The sequence below is a fragment of the Molothrus aeneus genome, chromosome 6 (assembly GCF_037042795.1).
Source record: "Molothrus aeneus isolate 106 chromosome 6, BPBGC_Maene_1.0, whole genome shotgun sequence".
NCBI lineage: Eukaryota > Metazoa > Chordata > Aves > Passeriformes > Icteridae > Molothrus > Molothrus aeneus.
This window is the reverse complement of record NC_089651.1, coordinates 41,790,479-41,809,157: the sequence shown is the minus strand read 5'-3', so window position 1 is coordinate 41,809,157 and position 18,679 is coordinate 41,790,479. Positions and strand designations below refer to the sequence as shown.

The 18,679-nt window shown below is 40.1% G+C and overlaps 1 protein-coding gene across 5 annotated transcripts in view; it reads right to left on the bottom strand.

Annotated features, from left to right (window-relative positions):
• The window catches only part of NRXN3 (neurexin 3), a 968,325-nt gene that overhangs the window by 702,712 nt on the left and 246,934 nt on the right, over positions 1–18,679 (bottom strand). For all 5 annotated transcript variants that reach the window (XM_066552373.1, XM_066552369.1, XM_066552370.1 and 2 more), the window contains 2 exons: positions 6,092–6,393; positions 1,435–1,458 (listed from right to left, as the gene is read on the bottom strand). In XM_066552373.1, coding sequence (XP_066408470.1) covers positions 1,435–1,458; positions 6,092–6,393 — 326 coding nt within the window. The remainder of the gene's footprint in view (positions 1–1,434; positions 1,459–6,091; positions 6,394–18,679) is intronic.

The window sequence follows — 18,679 nt, the reverse complement described above, 5'->3', positions numbered from 1 at the left end:
TATGGTTGTTAGTAAAAAAAACACTAATGAAGACGAGGTTGGTATTTTTTATTTTTTAAGTTTCTTTTGCTCACAGCACACTGACAATCATGCATTCAGGGATAGGGGGAGAGGGAACTCACTTTCAATACATTATGGATGTGCATGCCATGTACCTGGAGAGACACACACCCCCCACCCACCACAAACAAACAAAAACAAAAAAACAGAAAGGAAAAAAAAAAGAAAAAAATTTTCAAATTAACCCATAACCAAAATATAAGCAGAAAATAAATCAAAATAAATCAATCGCACACCAACAAATGTAATAGAAGTGGATATGAGAAAGAAAGCAAGAAAGAAAGAAAGAGCTACAAAGCGTGCACACACTGCACTTTGACCTGTCATGCCAATATATCTGAGGTCGAGAAAGACAATAGGAAAAAAGCAAAATAGAGAGAGAGAAGGAGAAGTAAAAGGGAGAAATGACCATTTCACACTCGCATGCAATCAAAAATAAAAATACCAAACGAATTCCATAATAACAAAAAAACTCAAAACGAAACAGAAACGTCCCCAAAATCTCTAACCACAAACACATGGAGGGTGAAGGGTGACAGAAGGAAAGGGTGGGAGAGGAGGAAGTGAATTTGATGTGTTTTGCTTGATGTTGTTAGTGGTTGCAAGGGAAGATGGAGGAAAATAGATCGAGGCCAGGAGGAGACGGGCGAGTCACCAGACGTGGACATGCCATGCAGAGTGTGTACTGAAACAAACAACCGGCTGAGCTCCTGTTGGCCACGCAGGTAGAGGTCAGAGAGAGAGAGAGAGAAAGTGAGAGAGAGAGCAAGAGGGAGAAGGAGGAGAAAAAGCAGAGGGAGGGAAGTGGGGGAAAATCATGAGAAAGAGGACAACTCTGGCCAGTTTGCCCATAATAGCCATTGTCACAACAAAAGGGTGAGAGAAAAAGAGAGCCTTCACCACCACGGACTAGAGGCCCTGCAATGGTTCTGATCTAGAAACCTTCAGAGTAAAAAAACCGTACTAAACTAAAAGCCAAGAAAAAAGCCAAATGAAAACAAAAGCAAAAGAAAGAAATCTGAAGTCAAAAACAAGGGACAAAAAAACCCAACAATTTATCACCAAAAAGAAAAAGAACTGAAGACACAGGTGAAGAAAACAATGACAGAAATGTCCAAACCCTATTTCCAGGAGAGCTGTGTTAGTTGCTTTTGATGCTCATTTTTTCTATTCAAAAAGAAGAAAGGAAAGAAAAAAAAAAGGGGGGGGGAAACAACGTGTTTTCAATGAAATTAGAATAAAATTAAAGGAAGCAGTAAGTATAAAGGAGGGGGGAAAAGAGCAGGTAGGGGGAGGAAAAGGCAGGTAACACACGGCAAACCCAAAAAAAGAGACAATAAGAATGATATCTACCAGACAATGTAGTTTGTTTACCATAGCGTGTCCAATGCCTGAGTGCTTTGCGGAAAAGGGGGAAGAAAGGAAATTAAAAAATCGTGAACAGAACGATTGTTAATTAAAATAACTAAAAGCAAAGATGAGTCGTTAGGGTGTTAGTACATTAGTTGGTTAGTAAAAATGACACATTGCATGAATGATCTAGTGTTAGTTTTTCAAAAAAAGGTGTGGGGCACCTGAGACACACAAAGTGAGGAAGAGGACAATATGACCAGGACTCTATGGGGAACCATGCCTTTTAGACTGTAAAGAAACGGGGGGCTGCCTACTCTTCCCACCCTGGTATTAGTCATTAACTTCAACCCTCATACACATGATCCAGACCTGAAGCAAAGTTAAAACAGTGCAATACTTACTCTTCAAATGCTCATCAAGGTGCTTCCCTCTAACAAGAACCTTATGCTCAGAGATATACACACAGAGTACACAGTTTGCCCCTTCAGCACAAACCCAGCCATGACTCCCTTCTTCCACCCACCACCACACCAGTTCCTCTTCCAAGCTTCACTACCCTCAAGTGCTGCAGAATATCACAAGGCCAGTATTTTCTTTGGCTGGAGGATACAGCTGAAGATGAGCCCAAGACTCTGTTTCTTCCTTCCATGTTTCCCAGTCTGCAGGTTTCCTTACAGCAGCTGAGTTTGTGACTTTCAGGAGAAGCACATAACAGTGCCTGTGCTTGGCTGTTTGCCTGTGTCCCTTGTATCCAGGTTGAAGATAGAAGATTGACAAGACTTAGCATCTCTATTACACAGGAGCTAGGAGAATTTACCAGTCAGTTTGGTTCAGCAGAACTTTTTTAACCTGTCGCAAGGCAGGCAGATGTCAACTGTTAGAACCTACACTTTGCTTTGTGTTTTAGTTAACTTTAGTTAAGGAACTAAAGATCTTCACAATAGATTTTGCACTGTGACTAGCTTTAGTGTTAATAGGGAAGGGCAGCCTGTGCAGACTCCAAGTCCCTGTTGCAGTGTGACTGAAGTTGGCAAGAATTATCCTAAATTACACAAGCAAGATCTACGTTGCCTCATGTAAAAACCATCTGCTTGCAGGCTTCAGAGTTGTGCACTGATTAAGGAAACAGATTTTTGAAGACTTTGTGGCACTGAGCATGAAGTCCCAAGGTTATTTGCCAATGGGAATGAAATCATAATAATAGCCTGTACTTGGAAATAATGAGCACAAACTCCTGAATTCTTCACCAAGGAAGTCTTACTCACAGCAAATTGTTGTGTTAGTAAGTTTATTTTTACAAACAAGGGAGTTGAAGTATGGGACAGGGAGAAGAGCATGCTAGAAATGACATGGAGTGTCAGCAGGAGACTTGAAGACAGACACAGGAAGTCTGACCTTCAGTCTCCTCTGCTCGTCCTCCCACCAGACCACACTGCCCCAAACGCGCTCTGAAAGCCCGGGTAAAATTCAGCCGTGATCCTACTGCTAAGTAAAGGTTTCTCACAAGGCAGAAAGAGGGCTTAGTTTTAACTGAAATAATAAGATAAATAAACAAGGAGATTTGCTTTGACATTAACAATCACTACTCAAGGGAATCTGTGGATTCACTTGGTTTGTCTCTAAGGAGATTAACTGCTGTAATAGTCATTTGATCTAAAAAAAAGCAGCCCTTAGTACTCTCCCAAGTTAGCTACAAAATATTTAACAATTCAAAAAACCACTAGGCAAAAGTCCAACTCTTTAAAGTTCTACTCTAATTCTAGAAACAGCCAAAAAATTATGCAAATCCTCCTCCCCTTTCTCTTAGCCCCCAAAAAAGCAGAGGAAAAGATTAAATGGCATCCTGAAGCTGCTGATAGTCCATTTAGCTGGAATTGCTTAGATTTAGATAATATTCTTGGAATGTCTAAATTATTGCTTTTAAAGTTCATTTTAAAGAGAAATATATCTACCTCCAGTGCAATATTTTCAAGCAATTACAAGGAGGCTACTGATTTTCTTATAAAGCTTCAACATTCAGAGGCAATATATTTTATTGGGGTTTTATGTTTGGTTTTGAAATGAGTTTTTTTAAGAAAACATGAGCACAGCTGGAAACAAGACTTTCTAGTGAACTATATTATACTGCAACATTACAAGTGAATTTATGTCAGGAAAGACATAGAACCGATAATCTTTTTCGTACAAAATTATTTAGGTGATACAAAATTATATCGAATGACAACTTTCAGGACTATCATGACCACCCTGCCTCAAGGCCTCATCAGTTCCAATATCTGGGCAGCTTTAGGTTTTGGGTCATTGTCTTGATTTTGAGACAGATCAAAAGTTAAAATGCAAGTATCCAGGGAAAAGATGACTAAAAAAATTCCAGCCTTATTGATATTTATTGGTTAAACTGTATTCTGTCATGTTTAACTATAGAAATGGACGCCAAATCACTTCTGCTACTTAAATGTGATTTGATTTGAAGACAGGCCTTTCTTTGCAAAGAGCCCATCCATCTCATTAAAACATCTTCTCTCTTGCCCAGTCAAGTTGGACTCTTTAAGAATTCAGGATCACTTAGAAACATTCACAGTGAATAGATCAGGAGGCTTAAGATTTTACAGTACTGCTTAATTGGAAAGGGACTACCTACTTTCTAATAATCACCACAGTACTGCCCTAGACTCATCCAATACGAAAAGCCACAGACAGATTTCCATTTTCTTGGTCCACTTCTGTGGACCAATTAAAAAATCACTAGCTAAAATAATAAGAAAAAGAATGTGACAGCTACCCATCCACAGTTTTGTTTGTGACCCTTGACCTTCTGCATCTTCAATATCCAAACCAATCCTCGCATGAAGCAAGAATTAATTTTGCTTCTGGCACATTTGCCTGCTGAAATTTATTTCAAATGAAAAATAAAAAGTACAATTAACTAAAGTGGCCAATAAGCTCTACTGAGATATTCAAGGACCAGCTGTTCTGAAACTACCTAAAAATAAATTTAAAAAATCACATCAAATAAAGCCATCTATTCTGACCTTTTGAGACTGACAAACCTAGACCAGTTAGTGCATCTCCCTCTACTGTACTGATGGGAAAGGTTAAACAAAATAGAATCATTAAGACCCATCCACTGCATAAGAAATGAAATTTTCATCTGTATATAAACTATTGAAAACAGATTGATTTCTTCATAGGTAAGTTTTCTGTAGTCTCAATAAAGTTTGATGACAGATTTTTTTTTCAGACCCAGCCATCCTAAGCATGTAGAAATACAGGGATTTACATGGGAAATACAAATAAAAGTCTTCAGCCCCAAGCCCAAATATTGAAAAGACATGAACTGCTGATAACAGAAAAATTATCCACTTATCTCTACTAGTAGAGACTTATTCTGATTCCTGGCACTGACTATCCTATACTCACAGAGACTTTGCTCTTAGCTAGTGTAAAATCCTTCCACAAATTACATTGTATAAACTTATATAAAGCTATTTAAAGGTTGTGTTAATATTGGCATTAATGAGAAAATAAACAGGTAACATTGTATTCACAAACTGATTTTTAATTTAATTCTAAATCTTAGTTTACAAGCTACTTCTGCTCCTCTACCAATCAGCAAGACATCAAATAGCTCCTATTCACCATATAAACCTCATTTATTATGCAGCAGATGGCTCTTAGTGACTTGATATATTTACCAGCTTTCAGAGCAGTTATTTAATTTTATCTTATCTATTTATGTATTAATTTATATTTCATGAGAAAGGCTTTAGGATTTTAAGACTAGCCTACTATCAAATACGTCACCTGACATAGTTGTCTGCTAGGAAAAGCAGCATGTAGATGTGCAAAATTACAGTGGTAAAATCAGAAAAACTTTTCCAAAGTGGAATTGTAGGGTGCTGGATTGGTCTGAGTTTGCATAGGGTTTTTTGATCCTTCCACTTTTCCAGTCCTCACAGCAAACAGAAGAGTCTCAAGGCAGAGACAAGAAATAAAGTAGAATCTCATTATAGAAAGAAGGGGAAAAAATCAAAAAGAAGAAAAGAAGAACAGAGAATCAAGAAGACTCAGAAAGACTCCAGCCAATTAATTCCAAAGCGATAAAGTTAAAATAGTTACACACATACCCACCAGCCTGCACACCTGCACACTCATATGCACACACAAAAGAAAAGGAAAAGAAAAACAAAAGACTTTCAGAATTAGAACTGTGACATCATGGCAATGGTTAAACCAATTAACAAAACTGAGAGAAAAAGGAGAGAGGTGTAGAGCGTTGGCTGTTGGCAATAGACTCTATTCCCACAGTAATTAAATACAACAAGAATATTACTGATAAGATTGAATAATAATTAAGGAAATAATAAAATTTAAAAGGGAGAACAGAAAAAAGGAAAAGGGAGATGAAAGTAAAGTTATGTCACAAGTTTTTATTATTAAATCAAACTGGGAAAAAAATAGAAAATTAATAAAGTGGAAATGAAGATATTGCCGGAGGGATAAATTCCCATCAACTAATGTTTTTTTCACTGTCCTTTAGGCACCAAGATCCAGAATAGGTGGAGAAACTGCAGCAACAGCACTGAGCTTCCCCATTTCTCCATTACTCTCTCCCACCTGCCTGTCCCAACAAAACAAAACAAAACTCTCCCCAGCGCTTTCTCCCCTTCACCATTACCTGCCGCAGGTTGCGTGTCACCTTAACGTCGTGCCACGCGTTGTCATTGAACTTGCCATTGACCGGCTCCACAATGGCCTCAAAGGCCCCAGACCCCAGGTTGATGACCAGGGACACTGCACCGTCCTTCAGGGCCAGGTTGACGTAGTCAGCTGACTTGCCCGTGTGCAGGATGAGCCCGTTGCGCTGCCAGGTCTTGAAGGAGAGCGTGATCTCATCACTGCTGCTCTGGATGGGGTTTTGCGACAGGTCATAGCAAAGGTACTCGGAGCCACGGAAAGTGGCCATGTTCTCATCTCGCGCTGCAAAGAAGGGAAACAAAAGGTCCATTCAGCACTCAGTCAAGAAGAGATTTATGGTCGTCACGAAGTTTAGGCATCCCACAGCACTGTTAGCTGTAGAGCTAAATATCAAGGCATGCTAATAACTGTGGAGCTCCTTTTGTAATATGGCTACCAAGAGAATAAACTGCAGGGTCGTTGGTAGCGATGAATTTCAGTGCTGTGTTTTTAGTTTCACTGCAGCACTGTCTCCATAGGGACCATTCAACAGTATGCAGTGGTGTCTAGGAAAAGCACATTTAAGGACTGTTATAAGACATTTCACATCCTTTTTAGGAGAAGGATGGAAAGCTCTATTATTCACAACACAACCACCACATATGTGTTGATTAAAAAAACACCAACATTTCACAAAGATCAGTATTCAGATTCAGCACTACTGCCATCTGAACTTATATTAACCTGACAGGAAATTTAAGAAAGACACCAGAAGGTAATCCTAACAGAGCTGCCCCTTTCTTTCAACGGAATGAAAGACCAAGCAAACAAGAGAGCCACATGAAGGTCCTACAGATTCCTTCTCTGAGAGCATGAAGCAAGGCCACATAAAACATTTTGTCCACAGATATAAGTAACGTCGCTGATAAACACATGTGAGAACTTTGCCTGTATTATCACCTTTTCCAGGAAATCTGGACTAGATTAGTATATCTTCTTCAAACAGCAAAAATAAACGTGGGGGAATTATTCACAGCACATGATATTTAATATCTCCTCACAAAGAAAAGAAATATCTTATGTTCAATAATGAAAGCCACTGGAAGCAGTGTTTGAATATCATGAACATCCTTTGTATGAGCTGGAGGCTAGAGGTCTACTTCCCAGTACCTGGGTTTCCAGTCACTCAAAGCCAATTCTGCTGCAGTATTGTGCTTATGTGACTTGAGCCAGCTGCATACCCTGATTTTATCCAGTGGAAGAAATCCAGAAGAGTGATAGGAAGGCTTGGAGGAGGGGTGGCTAGTGCCAGCTGGAAGGAAATGGTACTTGCAATGGAGTCTGTATAGATCTCACCCCCCACTCCATATTGCAGCACCTTCCTGACTCCCAGCTGTGAAAGCAAGGCTGAGCAGTAGATAGTACAAGCAGTCAAGCTATCGTTGCTTACAAATCACTGCATAAGGCAAATGTTGGTGCTATTTTCATTGGCATAATTAGTACTTTTCTGCTTCATTTTGTACCATTTAGTAATCCTAATAAGGATTAGCCAGAATTTATTAGTACAAGACTGAAGGGAAAATACTTGTTGTCATAGCCATTCTTGGAGAATAACTACATGGTAAAATCTGTGTTCTCACAGCATAAAATAATGGTGAAAAAACACCACAGTATTGCAACTTGTACATATAACATTCTCAAGTGAAAGGTCTGATTTAAGCAAAGACTCTTGCAGAAGCAATGTGTGTTTGCACTTCTGTAGGCAAGCCATGTGTCCAGATACTCCTGCAAGGAAACAGCCACCCAAATTGCTTCATGCAGCAGCACACATTGGGAGCCAACGGGCTCAAAAGCAGCTTTTCAGAAGAAGACCTGTGGTCCCAGCTGAGCACACGTCAGCAGTGCCTGCCCTTCCAGCAAAGGCCAGCTGCATCCTTGGCTGTATTAGCAAGAATCCAGTCAGCAGGCCAAGGGAAGTGATTCTTTCCCTAATGGAAACTTATGAGATCACACCAGGAGTGCTGGACAGAGCACTCCTGGTGTGATCTCGTAAGTTACCATATCCCTCATATGATAATTACTTCAAAATCCTGGAGTCAGTCCAGCAAAGAGCTACACCATACTCAAGGTACTGGGGTAGTTAATGTGTGTGGAGAGGCTGAGGGAACTGGGTTCATTCTGTCTCAAGGAGAGACAACTCAAGGGAAACCTTACTGATCTCTTTAATGACTTAATGGAAGAACACAGACAAAACAGGTTCAAATTCTTCTCAGAGTTGTGCAGAAGGATGAGAGGCAACAGATACAGTTGAATACAAAAAATTCTCATTCTAAACAGAAAAAAATGTTTAATCTTGAGGATAGTCAAATAGTAGGAATGGCCCACAGAGACTGAAATCTCCACCCTTAAAAATACTAAAAACTTGATTAGGCAGAGTCCTGAGCTGCCTGAACTAACTGGACCTTCTCTGAGCTAATGGTTGGATTACACAGCCTCTGGAGGTCCCTTCCGAATTATTTAGCTTTTTGATCATTTTCTGAATACATTTAACTACCACCAATAACTGTTTATGCTTGTATCAGTGTTAAACCAGCCTAAGCACAGAGGGCTGCTACTGACTGCAGTTCTGGAAGTCAGAGCCAAGCACTTAACAACCCTCTCCCAACACTGACAATTCCCCTGCCTGGTCACTCCTGATCCATCAGAAGAGAAGGTGTTACAAGCAAGTTAGACACATGTACCTAGCTCCATGTACCTGCAGGTAATTCCCATCAAATAGCCACTGTCTGAGGGCAGGAGTCAAACACAATCATTGTGAGTGAGCCTTTTCCCTGCAGCTGAAGATGTGCAAAGCACTGAACACACGTTTGTGAAGGAGGACACTCTGGTTGATTGTTCACTCAGTACAAGACATAGTAATAGGGCTCATTTACACTTCCTCAACCACTTAGATGAAATCTCACCGATCCACTCAATACAAAGGAGAAAGCAAAGAGTAGATTAGAGATCTAAACAGTAATTTAAGGCAGCCACTGAAGACTAATCAAAATAGAGCAGAGCAAATTCAAAGAGACATTACTCCTACTTGCACCACTGGTTTTAATATAGGGTGCATTCAGCTACGTCATCTGCCTGTTTCCTCCAGTCACCTGCAGCTGGCCCTTGTCATAGATGGGCTTATGTATTTTATCCACCTTTGTATCCTTCCTGTTCTTGGGAGAATGTCAGCAATTTCAGTTTCATGTGTTATGGGGTTTTTCTTCCTCCTGTGGCTGCTCTGGACAGGCATTCAAATTTGCAGATCACCACACACTAAAATATCTCTGGGGTTCACTGTGAGATCAAAATTCATTCCTGTCCATGATACACCTCATAAGCACAACTCCCAAGGTCAACACACTTTCTAAGACTGTATTTTCCAAATTGCTGATAGCTCAACAGTTTACCAGTGGCCATGTGTTTTGGCAGTCTCATGAAAGGTTCCAGCAGTCAGAGCCTGGTATGTGCACTAAAGAGCCTTACTGTGCATCCCCCGAGCTACAGCAGCTTCTGTCAGGCGACATGAAAAGCTTCTAACCAAGCATGGCCTCTCCTACTGTCCCAAATGTGAGCATGCTCTGACATACACTATAGCTGTGGTCAAAAAGCACCTGAAAATTACCAGAGAGCATGGAGGAGGGAAAGGGATATAGGTTCTTTCCACAATGAATGAGGAGAAAAAGCCCTGAGTAGGCTACAGGTCTCCCAGTATTTCTTTCTGCTTTCAGACATGATCTGGTGACACCTGGAAGACCACCGAGCAGTGAACCACTTGTTACTTGTTAGCTCATGACTCTTGTGCTGTACAGTTTTGAAGGTTCCACAGATTGCACTGTGATATTCATATCTTCTGCATTCCTTAAATAGTGGTAGTGTACCAAGCAGCTTCTGCAGATACAACACACAAGCTAACCTTAGGATCCAACTCAAAGTCAACAGGGATCCTTGGTTCATGCTACATGAAGCAATAGATCAAACAGTGATTTTTCTGTTATGTGAAACCCTGTATATAGGCACTGATATTCCATTTAATTGATGATCTAGTTATTCAAGGGTGGCAATGCAACTGCATAAAATAACATTTACTTAAAACATATTTGGGATATGTTTGAAATCTATTGATTTTTGTATGATTTGCAGGATTTGATTTTTAACTCTGTTAATACTAAATAGATATACAAAAATCAGAATCTGTCAGCACATTTAAGGAATCAAATCTTCCATTCCTCTTGTTATAAATGATCAAATCGGCAGCCAAATTTCTAAGAAAATTTAGCAATGATTTATTAGATTATTAGCAAAACAAAATTTGGAGAAAAAAAACACCACAGCCAAGGCAGCGTCAACCCCGGGTGTCAGCGCTGGGTGAACCTGGATCAGACCAACAAAGTGTCAGCATCTCCCCAGTGGTTCACCCCAACTGCTTCATGCAGTGAGCTTATATACAGTTTATTCTGCCTGAGGAGAGATGACAGAATGTTCCTTTGTGTCCCTTCACATGTAGAACTGGGGCCATACATGTGCAGGGATAGACAAAAGTGAGTCCAGGTGTCTAGATGGTTGTCTGAACACTTCCAAAGAGTCTGCATTCACATATAGCAGAGTGGCAGCAGTGCTTGAGTGTGGTAGATGCAATCTCCCAGGTGCAGATCCCTTGTGAGTGGCCCAGACATTCCAGGGAAGTCAGCAATCATGGCCCGGGAAGGTTTCATTCATACGTTAACAGACTTGATATTATCTTAATGCTGTCCAGGAACTAATTGAATAAAAATAAGACTCTGCTCTCAGCTGGGGTGGTCAAAGACATAGCTTAGATTTTACAATATTTTATACATAAATAGCATGAATTATCTCTACCATATACTACACTCTTGTTAATATTGATCTAAATTTATTATTTACTTCCTAATTCATTCACATAACAAAAATCTCCGTAGTAGCTGGGATTTTCAAAGATCCAAGATTTGTACAAAATTCCACACTTGGACTTAAACCTTCACATATTCAAGATGCAAAAAAATCACCTGAATAGAAGCAAAACTCAGAATCGTCAAACTAGCACAGATACTTTCCTTGAGTGAATGGAGTCATGGATCACATTAATGGGAAAATGTTACCCTTTCCTGACCAATCCCTAGCAGACACAGCCAGCACATTTAGCAGCTACTATCACCATCACACTGAAAAGCCAGTTTTTCAAGTCTCAGACTTACATCTGTTTAAAGCCCAAACCAGCCATCAGCACATATCAAAGGTTGAGTGCCGGAGCAGAAACAAAAGCACAGAAAACAAGTACCTAAGCCAAGCTCCTGCCTCTTCCCATCCCTGAAGAGGCCCCAGGGCTTGCTGAGTCTCAGGTCCCCTGGAGAAGTACAGAGCCCAGGATCTTCCCATACAGTATATAGGTATATTGCCTCTTCAGGAAAGCCAGATGGCAATTTTAACTTCAGTTTTTATGTGCAATGTTGTTATTGTTCCTTTCAAAGCTCTTTCTATGAAGGACAATATTCAGAACTCCCAGGCTCACTAAGAGGAGAAAAACTTGGCATTTTGATTTATAGATGAGGAAACCAATGCACAGACATTTTAATGGGTTTACTCAGAGCCACCAAGAAAATCAATGATTGAGAAAGAATTTGAGTTTAGAAGCTCCTATCTCTCCAACCTGGGCTCATTCCAGAGGTTCTCATAGATTTGTGGAGGGAAACCAACCTCCCATTTTTCTCTAGTCCTTCCAAGATATCATCCTAGCTAAGGTGTGGAGAAAGCAGCCTCCAAAGTTTTAGGTGATGCTGAAAATAAATACTTCATGATATTTATACTGTAAAGCTGAAAACAGCAAACTCTAGAAGCACTCATTTTGCTCAGGGGCATGAAGTTTAATACTTAACAAAAGCAGCATCTCATGTAACAGGAATTTTGTCCCCAGTCACAATTAAGAAATACTTAGAAACATATAAAATGGGCAGTGACTTTCCTGACATCTCCTGAAGCAAACCTCAAGTAGCTCTCCTAAAACCAAGGGTCAGCTGCTCACCCCCTCTCACCTTCACTGCATTACAGATGTCCTGTGAGGCAGTCCCTGTCTCACTGGGGGGTTGGTTTACAGTCAACATCACGTGATTGAATGTTAAAACTAAGGAAAGCTCTCAGAAGTGGTCAAAGCACGTTGCCCAGATTGATGTCATTAAAACAAACCTCCAGGCTCAGTAGTTTAGTAAAAAATTAGGCTTTTATTTTAAAGATATGGTGACCGAATCCAGTGGTAGCTAAAAGCAGATTACTGCAGCCTCTATTTATCCTTCTGCTGCATTCCTCATTCCAGCCTTTTAACAGGAAAAATAATACATCCAAGTAATTGGTTTTTTCTAGTCTAACCATTCTTCATACTACCTGATCAGATCAGTAACACCACTCATCAGACTCTCTCATTTACAGATATTATTTATTTAAATACATTAGAAATAGTGTTCAATAAATTCTTCAGTGCATGAAGCATCTTCCAAGCACCACCAACAGCGATACTGATATGTGGAAGCTGTGAGAGCCATATCATAGCCTGCATTTATATTCCAAATTGCATTTATACTACAAACTGCATTTATATTACAAACTGTAAAGTAAAAACATATAAGTCATATTAATGCCAATGAGATGACTGAACTGATTGCATTGATTAAATCTTGGAAAAAGAATATGACTTCTAACCTCAAGGAAATTATAGGAATAATTTTTCAGAAGAAAAAGAATTTTTGCTGTTGGAAAAAAATTGTCTGTAAAATCTTAGAATGATGTTATAACAGATAAAATTAAGTGCTGAGCTGGAGTCCTACAGTAAAAAGAGTAGTCTCTTAAATGCTCACTAACTTTAAACCATTCTAGGAAATGGTACGTTTTTCAGAAATAGTGTCATTTATTGTTTTCTCAGGCTCCTCATGCTCATTTACTGCATCTACATAACTTGTAACTTGGAAGCAGGGAGAAATCACCATTACAACATCAGAAACAGTGTGGGGAAGAATCAACGCAAGACAACAATTCCCATCCTGTTAAGAGATGCAAAGATTCCACAGCAAAGGAGTTAACCCAGGAGTCCACAGCAAAGGTGAGATGCACTCAACAGCCGGTGCTCTTTCAATACCAAACTCAAATTTTGCACATAGTGTAAGAACTCTAATCTTATGCAAAAAGCTCTTTCACCTCACCAGTAAGAGCAAAGGAAGCATTAATGTTCCACCAGAGAACATCAAGTGCCTAGCATGAATCATGCCCTCTACACTCTCTTATCTGCTACTTCACCCATTACCCTTCAAGTCTAAAGCAGAATGCTTGTTAAAAGGTCCTCAAGTTTAAGCCCAGAAGAGATCAGAAGAGACTTGGCAATACAATGAACGTTCAGGGGTTTTTGTCAAACCTGACTAATCTATTATTTCCCTGTGCAGCTAAGCTCTTAATGAAAACAAGAGGAAGAACTGCTTTATCTGAAGATACTGCATGAGAGCTCTGGAACTGCATGTTCCACCTCTGCTTTTGTCTGCCTGTGTCCTTGGATGATGCTCTTTGGGCTGGCTCCAACACAGAGGAGGCTCTGACCCGTGGGACTGCAAACCATCCCTAAGAGGTCCAGAACCAGCCCTGCAGAGTGATTTATTTCACCTGATGAATTTGGACCACTGCACAGCAAAGACTGAATGCAAAGGGGAGGAAGCGGCATGACAGTGCCAGAATCTTGAGCCCAAAGAAAAGTTTTCCCTAGGCTCCTGTTCCTCCAAATAGTTGACACATACTAAATGTATAAAGCAGTTTCCATATATCACTGTCACATAAACGTGGCAGAGCTAGTAGCCTGTTAGAAGCACAACTGCCCTATATTTCTGAAGCATCTACTAAATATACAGTTAGGGATCTTATCATCTAAATAAATAAACATTCACCCAAATGAAAAGCTATTTTGCTTGTCAGTGCTGGGAATCTCCTTTTCACTCAACAGTATATTGCAGTCATCTGACAAAATCTCTTCTGAGAGGAAAAAACGTAAATCAGTTATACCACACAAAATCTCCTAGTTAGTCCATAGACTAACTAATCTTGAGCACAGACAGATTTTTTAACCTAGTCTTTCCAATTATATGATCCACAGGTTCCCTACTCACTCTCTAAGCCACATATTGTCTTTTCTGAAGAGAAAAACAAGAAAACAGAAATGTCTGAACTCCTCCAATAATGCACACAAAATAGCTGAAAAACACAGCCATAAAAACCTTTTTTGCTAAAATGTTTTGATGACAAAAGTATTAATACTACAATAATGAAAATGAATAAATGACATGTCTACAAAAGATTATAGCATATGTCTGATAACACCATTTCTTTAAATTGCTCATTAAAATTGATCTAAATGACAAAGTCGAGGCGTAGAAGTCAGAACCCCAGCTTTTATCCTCAACTCTGTCACTGATTCACTGTGCAACCTGAGGCACTTAATTAACCTTGGCTGTCTCCATCTGTACTATAAAGATAATGAAAACATAGGTTAAGTCCTTCAGACCTATGGGAAAAGAACACTCTATGAGTTTAATAAAACTCTGAAAACCAAGAAATGTTCCACATCTGTGGGAGACTCCCTCTACCAACCTAGTGTATATGCAGTGTACAAAGTGTCCTGAGAATCCTCTTCTCCACATATTTTCTATTGTTTGCTAAATGCAAACTGTACTGGTATCAGTGTGTGATGTTGCATTCTCTGCCAAAGAAATTGACAGAGGTATTGGTCTGCCCATGGCTCTATGTACTTAAAGCTGTGTTTCTTTATGTGTTCTGATCAGTTGACCATAGGGACTAAAAAAACAATTATGTGACAATGTCTTCCTTAACCCAAAATGAAGCTTAAAAATTGTGGTTTACACGCCCTGAAAAATATATTTCTTAAAAAAAAAAACTACAGCTCCATTTTAAAATGAAAGCATGAGACATGTTTATTTTGAAATGAATTATGCTGAATAAATCAATTTTTAAAATAATTTGCCTGAAAAAATTTTATATAGTCATATAAATTAACAATTTGTTTTGGTTGAACAAAGTATACTTTCTCTTTTTATTTCTCTGAACAATTTTGCTACTCGCACTCCTAGTTCCAGAAAAAGCAAAGTATTGCTAAAATTTTGTCAAGAGATATGATGATGATTTGCTGAGCATAAGACCTCCTCTAGATTCCTCAATGCTAAACATGGGTGAGGACAACTCCCACTGCTGCTGTATTTACTTTTTCTTATGTTTTTATTTCACTCTTCAATTTCTATAGTTTTCTTATTTTCCTGCTGCATCACGCTAAAACAGAAGGATGCCAGTCACTGAACACATGACCCAGTAGAAATGTTTCCTCACATGCTCAGTGTTCACAGTACCATGACCATAAAGTTCCAGGTCTAATATTCACCAGCCCTGCTCTCACAGAGGTGTCTCTACTGCTGGGTTGCTACCTGGCCCACCTACCCCCTCTGTGTAGAGGACATGTAACAGTACAAGTAAGAGTGTGGAAGCATGCAGCTGAGCTCTTAATTCACCTAATTTTCATCTATGTATTCTTGGCCAAAACTGCTGTTTCTTTACACAGACCAAAAAAACAAAACAAAACAACAAACTGAAAAGGTGAAGCAACTTGAAGGCCAACAAGCAACATTATATTCACTCCCTAAGAGAGATTTACTGTTCTTCAGCAGCAATCTCTATCCCAGCTGCAATTCCCAATGTCACACTACCTTTACTCTTCAAGCCGATTAGAAATCAGAAGTCAAACACCTATTATTAATCTTGATTCTAAGCATTTAGACCTGTTTATTACTGGCTGCAGATTCAAGAGCACTAACATTCAGCTATTAAAACAGTGTGCACTTGGCATTTTTGTTCCTTTCCACACTGAAGACAAGGTCTTTCCACAATTTTCTGACCTTAGCAAAAAGTCATACCATTAGAGAGAAGAGCATTAGGTAACTATCACAGTCTTCCCTATATGTGTGGTATGATTAGTCCTGTTTGGGAGAAAAAACATTAAGGCTTTCAGAGGGAGTCTTCCAAGACTGACACAGGAATAAACAGACAACACCAAGAGGAAGTTGAAAGGGCATTCAGAGCAAAAGCACATGTAAGGAGCCTGACAATAGGCAAAATTCCTGCTTCTGTTGAACAGCACTATTTTAGAGCACTGCTGGAAGCTCACAAAGAAAGGGGCAGAAGGGAGAGAGGCAGCAGTGTCAGAGGTGAGCGTGTGCTGCTGCATGCCCGTGGGTCTGTGCTGGCAGCAGCCTTCCAGCAAGCGTCGTGCTTGCTGCTGAGCAGGGAGCCCCTTGGGCATCCTTCCATCGGGAAGTGGGAGTAGAAAAATAGTTACCGCTAATCACTGTAATAACACAATAATGATCCACAAAATTATCCTTTTCAGTACCACTGAGCGGTATTGAAAGCCGTGCCCATGGGAAAGGGTAAATGCAAAGGAAGGTGAAAAGCAGAAGTGCAGTGGAAGAGAGAGGAGAGTGGGGCAGAGCAGCACCAGTGGTATCACGGAGACTGCGGTAATGTCAGCTTCCCACGGCTGCTGTGCTGCTGGAGAGTGGGTACATGTGGAACCCCAGTGCTGCCAGGATAGCAAAACACACTGCCAAACACTACTGCTACCCTTCATTTATGCTCGTTGTGAGACATCATTAGGACCGTTTATGGAAGTAGCAGTATCCAAACCCAATTTGAGGCAGAACGATTCTTCTCAAACAAAGCCACAGGCGAGAGACTGTTACAAGCTGGCAGAGCAGCTCTGGCCAGTAATTATTTAGGGGCAAAAATGTGTGCATTTGTATGCAATAAGAAACATGCTAGACTTCTGCTATTGTATACAGCAGCAAGTTCCACATGTGTTTACCAGGGCAATGGACACATATGTACTATAGGAAGGACACTTGCCTACACAGCATATTTCTGTGGAAAGGCAGACAAAGTACAGCTGAACAAACACAATAGATAGATCTGAAGAGGAGGTGTGTCCTTTGTTACAGCATGAAAGGAAGCGACCTTAACGTGAAGAGATTTACAAGAGCAAGAAATAGAATCAGGTTGAAGTGGATGCACTTGCATACATGCAAAATGTGGGATAATTAAAATCCTTATACAACTTGCAGTACACATCTGAGGGCAGGAATGAAATGCTTCTTCCCCATGTAACTTCAGGGCACACACATGAGGACTTACACACACACATGCATGTACACAGAAAAAATGAATTGTGTCTTGGCCAGGTGTAAGCACTGCAGTGAATACACCCAGTCTCAGGGCACAAGCACAGATGTCCACAGCGCCCAAGGATGCGAGCATGGTGGGAGCATACGGAACTGCCTCTGTGCACGGGCTGAGAGGGAGGGTGTGCCAGGGCTTCTGGCGCATGCTCCAACTTCATCCTGGGCTTTTTTCCTTCCTGATTTAGTTTTTTTTCTGCGGCAGAGCAGACTCCATGTCTACAGGGAAGGTGCTTAATGAGTCAAATCCAATCTCTCGAATGCCTTATCAGTTGGGGACAGGCCTGTTTCTGACAGCTGACCTTTCTCACCGCATGCTGCAGAAAAACCCATACACCACAAACAATTAACACAATGCTGAAAACACAAAGCTGCAGGAAGGGAAGACTCTAGATCACTATAGACAGCACTACATCAGAAGGAATAGAGTGATGCACATAAAAGTGACAAAAAGCATCTATATAAGGTTTTCATTCCACCTTATTTTGCCACGCACACACTTTACTACCATCTTTACAGCTTGGCTGTAGCAAAGTTATGTGCAAAAGCAAGGGTCATGTAAAACAAGAATGAAAAGCATAGAGAACAGGGAACATTTCTGTGATGTATATGACATTAAGCCCATGCACAAATAAATATATGTCTGAATAAATACATCCAAAACCGATACAAAGAGGAAAGTTACTTACTAGAAAACAAAAGCATACAGAGTAGAGGAGGTGAAGACAAGCATCAGCCTACCCTCCTATACTTATGCTGTTATGGGAGTAGATCCTAAGAAAACACACACTAATACATTTACTAAAAAACCTAAAACTGAATATTGCCTGAATCAGAAACTCCAGAAATAAAAACATTGTCAAATAGTCCTTTCAATAATGACAAGGAGGCTCATCCCATGATGAGTGCAGCTCCAGTTCCAGGTAAGCAGGAGGTTTCTTCTTTTGGGAGGCACAAACACCTAAACATAAAGTGGACTGTCTAAGCCAGTTGTTCAAGAGATTTGCTGCTCAAGAAAGGGTCAGAAAAAACCTGCATGTTTTCAGCTCTGCTGCCAACTCAGCATGAGACTTGGGCAAAGCATAAACATTGCATTTTCTGAAGTCTTTCTTCACTATTGGATTTTTCTGCAATAGGTACATGACACCAACATGCCTGAAGATCAAGACTCATGTATCTCAGATTTCAGGAGCAGATCCTCAGCACACAGAATTCATATAATAATTTGCAAAAAGTAGACATTCATCTTTTGTGTAGTAGTCTCCCTG